Here is a 10,530-nt window from a genome sequence, read left to right on the forward strand (position 1 = left end):
AAATGATGCACAATTAACAGGTTGCGATAAATGAGCGCTAATATAATTGTGCGCAGCTTATGATGATGGGTATGTCTATAAAAACCATATGCCTGCCAATACAGGCCTCCAAAATCAATGGCTTAAGCCTGCTCGCTGTCTTAAATTGAGGGTTAAAACACTTAGCTAAAATCTTCAACTGAATACCAAAGTTAGCTCTAAAGTACTTTAACTCAGTAAAACACTAAGTAAAATACTCATAGTATTGAATTGAATACTGCCCTCCCCCCCCCCCCCCCCCCCCATTTGACATTAGGACATACATACTGTACGCTTTATGGAGGTTAAAACCTATGCTTTTTGCATTGTGTAGTACCTTTTGACTAGATACCCAATGCTAGCTGAACTACTTAGTTCCCAAATACAAAATGAATCAACTTCAAGTGAATGGTTGCTCAGAAGCATTTTCCTGAAATATACTCGGACTTCTCTTGAACTCTAAATTAAGTCTTGACAGATGACACAAAATATATTACATACTTTAGAACAGTTTCTCTTGACTGTCATTGTATTGTTAGCAGTCCTCAAAATGAAATGACTTTGTATTAATGATCTCCATTTCCAGTCCTCAAGTAACTCTTTGAAGCTCTTAGTTGCTAAACTTGCTAACCACAGAAAAAAATGTGCAAATTGCTGCTTTACTCTCATAATCATTGCATTACAGGAATTTTCCACATGGTTTGGGATATGGAATATTATCTGATCATCAAGTCACAGAGTGTTGCTCTTTTGCTCAAAATACCACAGAAAAGTATCAAAGTTGCTTCTTTTAATACTCCAATTGTATTACATGTACAACCACTTCTCCATTCCATATAGAGATTTAAATACCTCTCTTCCACTACTTCATCAGTCATTAACCACAGAATACTGCCCACATAGCTTTTTTTTCCTTAGGTATTTTTTACAATCACTGCTCTACTGTATGGATACAGTGTTTAATACTTTATCTATTGATTCCCTCATATCCCTAGCTTTAACACAGGGGCAATCTGATTCTGTAGGTAAAGGGTTAAATATGTCTTTTCCATTCCTTCCTCAGTTTCAGAACACCAAAAAGTGTCAAAGTTGCTTTTTGTCTCCATTTGTAATACAATAATTTGCTCCACATAAATACAGTATTTCTTTTCCATTCCTTCCTCAGTCACAAACTATTGGAAAGTATCAAAAATTCTTATTCTCTAACTGTATTACCAGAATTATATAGAGTATTTCTTTTCCATTCCTGCCTCAGTCGCAAACCATAAAAAAGTGTCCAAACTTGCTGGTCATATGCCACCGTCGTTGCTGACACGGAAGATCACTGCCCCACGATGACGACCCACGTGACCCCTAAGCAAGGGCTGCTTCGTCAGAGGAGAGAGAAGGAGATCGACGAGCAGATCATGAGGGAGAAGTACGCCGCAGAGAAACAGACAATGAAGAACCCATCATCTGGAAGTAAGAAAGAAAACGAAAAATCCAGATTCATTTATAAATATATTATTTTTATTTATATCATGATACTTAGGATGGTGCAAAAACAAGTTAATGATTCTTCAGAGAGCATTAGGAAGTTGATAGTTTTTTCAGTGACTATGTACAAATGGGATAGTATGCCACAGAGAAACAGACACCAAAGATTCCTTCATCTGGTTGTGAAAAATAAAATGAACAAAATTCACTGAGTTTAGATTGTGACACTTGGGGATGGTGAAGAAACAAGTATATGATTTTAAGAAAGCAATTAGAAAATTGTTAGCCTATTCAGTGACTAAGCAATTGGGATTAGTATGCAAGGGAGAAGCAGGCACTGCCAAAGAGACCAAGGTCTGGAGGTGTGAAGAAAGAAAACAATACATGGATGGTTAAAATATAACAAACAGGGGCTACACAAGCAACAAAGAAATAAATTAGATTTAGAACTTGCTGAATGTTTCTGTTTGTCGTAATTTCATTGGGTAATGCCTCTCTTTTTTTTTGTCTCAACAGTCACACGTTTCCCTGCCATGCCGGGCCTATCAGCTAAGCTGAATGTGACACAAACAAGAGATGTAAGTTTGATATTATACATATCTATTTTACTAGGTGGTGGCAACACTATCTGAGAAACACATGTTAAATTTGGTGGAAATGATTAAAATAAAAGCATAAAAGTCATGAATCTTCGTATATTCTCTCATCAACTTTTCTTTCTTTCTTCTTGTTCCTTCTCTTCCTCTTTTGGTCTGTCAGTCTCCTTTCTTTGTGGCCTTTGATGATACAGAAGTTTTTAGTATTTGTAAATATTTCGATTTTGATGTAATATTGAGAGTTATAAATTTTGTTTCATTATGCATGATTTATGGTTGTACGTTTTAGTCATTCATATTTTGATCAGTTATTGACTTTGTAAATTGAGCAATTTCAGCTTGCCAGCTGCATGTTCTTTTATTGAAAGAAACCAAATCAATTCAATTCAATGCTTTGATTCTGTTTTGTTTGTAGCGGCCACGTGATGCTGGAGTGATGCCCGTGCCCAACAATGCCGTGACCATGTCCGGTAGGATTAGGAGCGAGATCACGCAGGAGGATAAGAATTACATCGCCAACTACCAGAAAGGACCAAGTCACACTGAGACTGCAAAGGTGGTTAACAAGTGGATAGAGTCGGCTAGTGACAAAGGTAGGTGTGCATGGACTTGATATATCAGTCCACTGCAGTTCTGTCTTAGCATTATATATGACATAAGATCCTATAAGTGCTAACTTACTGATAGTGAATATAATATTCCTACATACTCTGGTATTTACATGACAGAACATTTTCGGGATAGAGAAGGTAATCTAGATTTAGATCTTGATCTTAGCCCTGGCTTTCTGAAAAAGCATTCAGAAGAAAAAATGGTAACGTAAAGAAATTTTTTTGGTCTGATACATGAAATCATCAAAATTCGTTTTTTTTACTGAATTAAATTTGTAATTTTTTCTGAGATTCAAAGTACCTATTTGATATTATTTACAAGATATTTGTATCTCACACCTAAATTTATTAATACAATATGTTCTTCTTTCAGTATGGATTTCTCTCTCTTTATTATGCCATTACATCTCTTACTGTTGCCCATATTCTGTTCTTAGATTCTATTGTATACTACATTACAAGTTCAATTGCCAACGACTTAAACACACTTGTGGATGCTCAAGAAAAATGCCATCATCTGTTATATTATCTGTTATTATATCTGTTATATCATCTGTTATATTTTGTCTTGAATGACGTTTCAGGTTGAGAGTTGGCTCTCAAGTTTTCAGTACAAAGATATTTTTTTAATTGTTCTCTCTCTATTGCTGCTATGGACCTTGTGGCTGATTAGCCCTGTGCTAAAAAAGTTATCTAATAAAGTCTACTACTTCTACTACTGCTATAATCGATCTACGGGTTCTACATTTTCCTCTCTCTCATCGCATTATTATTTTCTGGCTCTCTCTTTCTCTCACGATTCAGAGCGGGATTTGGCTTTCCAGTTTTTTGGCTCTCTTGCTGGCAAGAAGCTAATGGGTGGTGACCAGGCAGCTAAAGAAGCAAAAACCAAGCAAGGCGGAGCCTGCAACGTCTGTGATGCAACAAGACTCAAGGACGTCCTGGGTGCCCTGAAAACGTGAGTTTCTGTTTCTTGTCTTTTTTTGCATTAAAAACTAATCCAGTCACGTTAAATAATCCAATTTTATTCAATAGGTCAGAAGAATATATAGCTTTGTGTATTATTCTATTCAGGCCTTCATTATAGTTAGTGAGCAAAAATTTTCTTGTCCTTTATTAAACGCTGAATCCTTCTCCTCTATTACCCCCCCCCCCTTAAAAAGGGAGGTGGCATACTTGTAATTGAAACCTTCCCCTGATTCGATAAATAATTTGCTCTATGTAATGGGTAGCTATTTCAACACTTTGTTCTCAAATATATATAAAAAAAAGTTTTGAAATAATTGAATTACCATTGAATTTCCTAGAAAGTTTAGAAAATTTCACTTTAAGTGTTGGTAGATATTCTACTATAGGCAGTACCATGCATTTATACCTTAAAGCCCCACTTTACTACTTAGAGCTACTTGCGCCCTCTATATAGCAAACAATGCCTAATCGGTGCCTGTTGGTCCCCCATGATCCTCTTTTTCTTATGTTAATTGAGAGCTGATTTATGACATAATAACCACCTGTCATTGACCTTGCAGGAAGGTTTAATCTCCCCTGGCCAAACTAGTGCAGACAGGCTTTAACTCTCTTTATGCAATCCTATACAGAACCGGAGGACCCATTGCCAGCAGCGACCCTAAAGATCTCAGGTCCGGTGAATCCAACCGGCGCCGCCTCCGCCTCCTGTCTCCGTTCACCCGGCGACACAAGGAGGAGATGCAGTCGTGGCACCACCTACCGGCCTCCCGCCACCGGGGACCGGTCTCGAACACCATCGGTCTCTTCACCCGACCCCACAAACCCACTCAACGCCACTTCACCATACACCCTGAATGGGAGTAGATCGATCATCTCTTTAAACCTTCGACCTTCGACCTTCTTGTCACTTTGTGTCAGCGTAAACATCTCAATCTTTTAGCAAACCTTTGATGGGAACTTTTTGAACTATTTATATTAGAATTTTTTTAATGCAATTTACGAATATAAATTGTTAAGTGATAATACATTACTACTAATTAGATCATTTATATCTACCTGATGTAATTATTTTTTTGAGCGAGGTTTGCGGTTACACCATGTTGTCTTTCGACAGGGTTAGTTGGCCCAGAAAAGGGCCCATCATGCTGTATCTCGATGTTTCAATATAAAGTTCGTAATTATTTTTGTGTAACCAGTAAATATCAAATTCCAGACAATCTAATTATTGAATTTATAAGCATATTAAAATACTTACTGGTTTCATTTAAGTAGGCTTTACACAAGTCCTTTAGAATAGCAATTTTGTGAAATTTACTTTAAAAGAACTATGCTATTGTTAATTTTTTCTACATAATGGGCAATAAGCGATCAAACATTAGGTATTTCAGATATTATTTGTAATGTGTGTTAAAGCTTGTTATTTGCGTGTATATACATGTATATTTCAAGATGTCACTGGCATCACTAATTCTCTTGGTACACATATTCGGTCCATAAGACAATTGCAGTTATTTACAAGATATTTACAGTTGATTGCTGATGCCCAATAAAACATGGGTGGTTGTCGTGACTTTTAACAGATTATTCCAGGAGAATTATCATGATTTATGGTGAAGGAAACCAATTCTGTGAGAGAAAAAAAACATATCAAATGTGCATTAAGGTCGCACTGTGTATTAAAAAGCTGTGACCTCCAGACCTATCCTTCTTACAATTTGTATCCTTTACGTCTTTGGTTGATCCAAAGGTTTTTATTTTTGAGTGTGTTCTTTTTTTTCTGAAATATTTAATCTTGTTTGTCTCTTAACAAAAATTCATATATTGTATTCAATAATTAAAAATGTGTGAATGCTTATGGTTTGTGAATCTCTTCTTAAGGCCCCGTTTGGACATGACAAAGTTAACCTCAGACATACAAACAAAATATTAAAAATAAAACAGTTCAGGCAAAAGAAAAGCCATTTAATCGCACAAAATGTTAAAAACATGGGGATCTGTGATCTGTGTTTTAATCTATAGATTGGTGGTGTGCATGATGCAATCGTTTTAATATGCTACATCACGTCTGAATGAGGCTTAAGATGTGTGGGTGACCGGACATTTGCTCTAGCGACAATTGCTCTAGGCTTTAAATTTGAAGAAATAGTGTTATGGTTAGGGTTAAAATGAGGTTTTGGTTAAGGGTTAGGATGAGAGTGAGGTATAGTGTTGAGTCTAGGGCTGAATAAAAAGCATTGCTAAGTACAGGAAATTCACCTGGGGGTGGGGGGGGGGGGGGGGGAGTGTTTCACAAAGATTTCGAGTTAAATCTTATCTCTTAGTTGGACTTAACAATTATGGAAAGCCGTTGGCATCTTTGAAAATATTTTTTAAATTTTTTTTTTTAAAGGCATAAAATGTTGATTCAAACCACTCATATTTTCTGTCATCAAGGAAATTTCATGTTCTTGATGTGGAAGTTTGGCGCAATAGTCGCAGGAGCGATGTGTGTGTTGTACATATCAAATGATTATCGTTTTATTTTGTATGTTATATATTTTTGTTTTTATCTATATGCTGCATACTGTGTGGCATTGGAGTCATCACTACATCACCTTGAAATCTCATACATGGCTGATACCTTACTACAAGCTAAAAGGGGATTTTGATCTTCACTATCCAAATCCTTCTTGTTGCAGAACTTGATTACTGAACAGTGTTTGCAGTGTTCAGTAGATGTAACGGAACAATGAAGTCATTAGATCCTCTTTATGTTTGGAATTAGGTTGCTAAAGGCCGACAATGTTATGTGATTATTTTGTAGTATATTCTTATGTTTTACTTTTATATATATTTGTAAATACTTAGTAAATACCTTCTTGTTTTCCTGCTCAAAGCACTGAGTGCTTGCTATTTGTATTCATGCACAAATAAACTTCTTCCAAGAAAAAAAGTCTTCTTCATGTGTCCTTTATATATTTTTAACTATTACCTGCTTAAAAAAATTGTGTAACTATCTTCTCTTATGTCTATATAAATTGAGATACAGGAATGAAGAAACAGTGCACATAATTATTAATAAAAAAAAAATAATAAAAAAAATACTTGTTGCAAAAGTGCAGATTATTTGTACCAGAAAATAAAATTTCTGTGTTCTTTAGAAAGGGGGAATAAGACCAACTCGATGCCTGAAAAAGTGACCAATCCCGAATTATGGAAGAAATTTATATTATTGCTCTTTGTGTACCATCCAGTCATAAACCTGCATCATGAATGAAGACTAAACACAAATTAGATACTACTTAGATAAGTTTTGAATATGTTTTCATTCAAAATAGTAATCATCATGCAGAGATGGGTAGGATAAACTTCCATTCTGTATTTCAGGAAGAAGACAAGCTCTCTCTTTAACATGTACGTGTGTTACTTGGGCAGCAGTACTGCTTATTGCAATAGATTGGTTTATCTCAGACTCTCGGTGTAAATCTAGTGTATATCTCAGAATAAAAGGCTGTATATGTTTCTTATCAGCTTTATTTTTGCTTGTGGCTCCTGTCTTTCCAATCTTACCTTTTCAGGTTTTCAGCGTTTGTCAGTCTTCCCCTAGTCCCATTTCTTCATGAAGTTGTCTCGTCGTTACTCCCTCAAACATGGCTGTTGGAAAGACACAATTAATGGAATCATAATTGACAAAGAAAGGGGGGGGGGGGGACACTGAAAAGTGGTAGAAAATGAAGAGAATGGGAAGAGGTCTTGTAGAAAAATACTTTTAACTGACTTACTTCGAATCATTGGGTTATTGCGTCCATCAGGTGGTCAGGTTACACAACCTTTCGTAAAAGGAGAATGGAAGATCGTGTGAAGATGCACGTTATGGACGCGTCCTTCAGTAGATTTGCCATAGGGTTTCCACAAAGTGTCGGGTAATACGACCGCCCAACCAGACGCGATGAACCAAAGAATCAAAGTAAGCCCATTTAACTATATCCCTTGGTTTACAGACATCATGTAAAAACATACATATCTTTTTTTATCGTTACACTGAGCAAAGAAAATCTTCAAAAGGAGTCAATGAATACAGCAGCGAGCATTTTATCTCCAATTTTGTGATTTCCTCATAAAAAGCAGCGATGCAATGACTTGATTTAGAACATAGATCTTCCATGTTGAAAGACCACTCATTTATAAACCAACAGGTCATCTTGGCACCAACAAATGCTGAATTTTTGACAAATTTGCACTCAGCCATTCATATGCCTTGATTTCAGGAGCTTATAACAGTCCTTGTAATTTGTTATTAATAACAAGTTTTAAAAAACAGTGCCCAGATTTAGGGCACATTGCATCCAGAAAAACAACTGCAGAATATCCAATCATGCAGATGACCTTATCCCTTACCCAGACCCTGACTTATCATGACCCATGTTGAAAAGATCAGTGGGATTTGGGGTCAATAGCCTCTATCCAAACCACTAGGGCGCTGCACTTCCCACCTTACCTATTCTCCCTAGAAGCATCTGAGTCATGTCCTTAGTTCATTGTACTCATGCATCTTCTGGATGTGAAGCTGGAGCTCATCCTCGCTCAGACCTCTGCAATTTAACAAGTGAAGGAATTTATTAGCATAATACCATACTAGCCAAAAGAGAATAATATACTACGCTAAACTATTTACAGATGTTATATAGCAAGGTAGCATTTTCCTGATGGTGCTTTAATTAGCTTTGTAGTTGTTTTGAATATAATTTTTTGGATTGGCAGTCATAGTTCTTATTGCTCTATGAAATCAATGGAAAGAAGAAGTTTGCCCTATATTTAAAAAACTCAAAGGAAAGCTCAACAGCTAACAGATCATTCATCTGCTTGCTCTCAAGTAAATGCATATACCTTGGATAAGCATTTGTGCAAGGCTTTAAATAAATTGTTCAAAATTGGTACACTCAAATTTATATAAACAGAAATAAATGCTCATCCTTTCTCCAACCAATCTTCCAAAACACAAACGAAGAAGAAGAAAGCCTCACTCTGTCTCTTAAAAGTATTATACTAACTACCATCTTCTTTTACTTACTACATCCTTCAGCTCTGAAATCTCTTCGTCTAACTCTGATAGTCTAGCTCTCAGTTTGTCGTTCTCTCTCTCGATGGACTCTGGGGTTTCTTCTTGCTTCTTTTCACCTTGATTTCTCATCTGCAAAATATTATGTATAAGAGATGAGAAAGACTTAATACTATCCTCTACAGCTAATTTCAGTAAAAAAAAAATAGAGAGAAGAAACAAGGGGCGCTTCTACACATCTGATCCCCCTCATTTTTCACTTGACTTGACACGAAATAGAAAGTAAAGAAAAAAAAATGTCCTTTTCCTGGGTGGTTTGAGTGTAGAAAAGCTGGGTCGGGGATGGGGCGGGGATGGGCGGGGATGGGGCAGGGACTGGGGCTGGGGGGGGGGGGGGGGGGGGGGGGGGGGTAAGTGTTATTGAAATTGAATCTTGTATTGGGATTAGGTTCTAGATCTTTGGTTAGAAATCGGTTTTGGAACAGCTAGATTTTCAAATTCACACACAAGTTACTGCAGTCATTTTGAAAAGTTCCTGAACAATGTAGCATTTAGCCTTTTAGGGAAATGGGAGTTGGTCTAGTGCCGTGGCACGTTCACTTGGTCAGCTCTCTTTCTCGCCTACAAACTGGCTCAGGCGATCCCTGTTCAAAACCGAGCCACGTCGTTTGGAAGGTGACGTTAAAGGTCGGTTCCCAGATGTAAATGAACATACTGTAGACTATATCTGATTGATACACATCTGTATGTAAAAATCTAATTACACACACAGAATTCATCTCCATACTTACTGGTGACTTGAAGTCTCCTCGACTCCTTTTACGTGAAGACAGTGAACCCAATGACCTCGGATGACTTGACCTGATTAAAAAAACAAAGAAACTTTTTCTTTATCTGAAAGTGAAAGCAACATATCATAACTTTCTCGGTTGAAGTAATTTCATATTTAGAAATCATTATAGAAAGAAAAACAAGGGTCACTGAGGTGTGGTTAATATAGTCTATATAGCTATTGCCGTTTGACCTTCTGTTAAAAATCAAGCAATCCTAGTCTACTCCAAGTACTACAAGAAATTTAACAAAAATAAAAATAAAAACTTAGAAGTCTATTTTGACATGCAAAAACAAAAACAAACGAAAAAAAAAAGTCAAATGACGTGACGTGATCGACCATGATGACTCAAACTCAAAGAAAGAAAACGATCGAGCAAACAAAGTTAAACAAAATGCACCAATGAAAATATATATTATCTTACCTTGGTGTACTGCTCAAAGGCGTAGACATCAGCTTTTCACCATTACTATTTGGGCTGGATTTACTGAGTGAAGCCGTTGTTGGGGAGTGGTCAATTTCCTGTAGCGACATATCCAGTACTCCCACCCCGAGACTTCTGGCCAGATGGTTGGAGTAGCAAACGGTGGAACCCAGTGGAATTGCGGCCACCGAACGAACGTCCTAATCGACGACGTTTCACCGTTTTTTCTGTTTCACTTCATGATTTTCTACGTTTAGATCGGGAGGTTCCATCTTCGCTTTTTGGTTTTGAGCGAAAATGTCGAAATATTGGAATAATAATACAAATAATGTGTATATTTTGGTCAAATCTCGCGGCTTCTTGGTAATTTAGACACGCCCTCTTTAGTTTCATAAATGATAATGGCGGAGTCTGCTATGGAATCTGTGCGTGTGTTAAATCAGCTACATGTGGGCGAACTTTGGTCTTCACTTCAAAATTTGCCGCTGGAAATGTCTCCTTGAAGAACTACCATAGCATATTTTTAATGCAACAAGAAAAGGGACTCTTCTGTGATTTTTGTCTCA

General features: G+C 36.9%; 1 protein-coding gene and 1 long non-coding RNA gene across 2 annotated transcripts; one reads left to right on the plus strand and one right to left on the minus strand.

Moving 5' to 3' along the window:
- The first annotated feature begins 1,271 nt into the window (after positions 1-1,271).
- LOC115919039 lies at positions 1,272-5,381 on the plus strand. The gene is made up of 5 exons (XM_030997652.1): positions 1,272-1,479; positions 2,011-2,072; positions 2,506-2,683; positions 3,506-3,659; positions 4,300-5,381. The coding sequence occupies exons 1-5, from the start codon at positions 1,353-1,355 to the stop codon at positions 4,532-4,534; spliced, it is 756 nt and encodes a 251-aa protein (XP_030853512.1). The 5' UTR covers positions 1,272-1,352; the 3' UTR covers positions 4,535-5,381.
- On the minus strand, positions 1,364-10,074 carry LOC115929187. Its single transcript, XR_004066365.1, has 6 exons — positions 9,965-10,074; positions 9,500-9,569; positions 8,721-8,840; positions 8,148-8,241; positions 7,220-7,303; positions 1,364-1,473 (listed from the first exon to the last, which is right to left on the minus strand). It is a non-coding gene; the product is annotated as an uncharacterized LOC115929187 (long non-coding RNA).
- Positions 10,075-10,530: the final 456 nt, after the last annotated feature.

Source organism: Strongylocentrotus purpuratus, unplaced genomic scaffold (assembly GCF_000002235.5).
Source record: "Strongylocentrotus purpuratus isolate Spur 01 unplaced genomic scaffold, Spur_5.0 spur5_scaffold_4, whole genome shotgun sequence".
Classification (NCBI taxonomy): domain Eukaryota; kingdom Metazoa; phylum Echinodermata; class Echinoidea; order Camarodonta; family Strongylocentrotidae; genus Strongylocentrotus; species Strongylocentrotus purpuratus.

Coding starts and splice junctions, on each gene's coding strand:
- LOC115919039 (XM_030997652.1), top strand. CDS start 1,353: ATGACGACCCACGTGACCCCTAAGCAAGGGCTGCTTCGTCAGAGGAGA. Junction 2,073..2,505: donor ATGTGACACAAACAAGAGAT/GTAAGTTTGATA, acceptor TTTTGTTTGTAG/CGGCCACGTGATGCTGGAGT. Junction 2,684..3,505: donor AGAGTCGGCTAGTGACAAAG/GTAGGTGTGCAT, acceptor CTCACGATTCAG/AGCGGGATTTGGCTTTCCAG.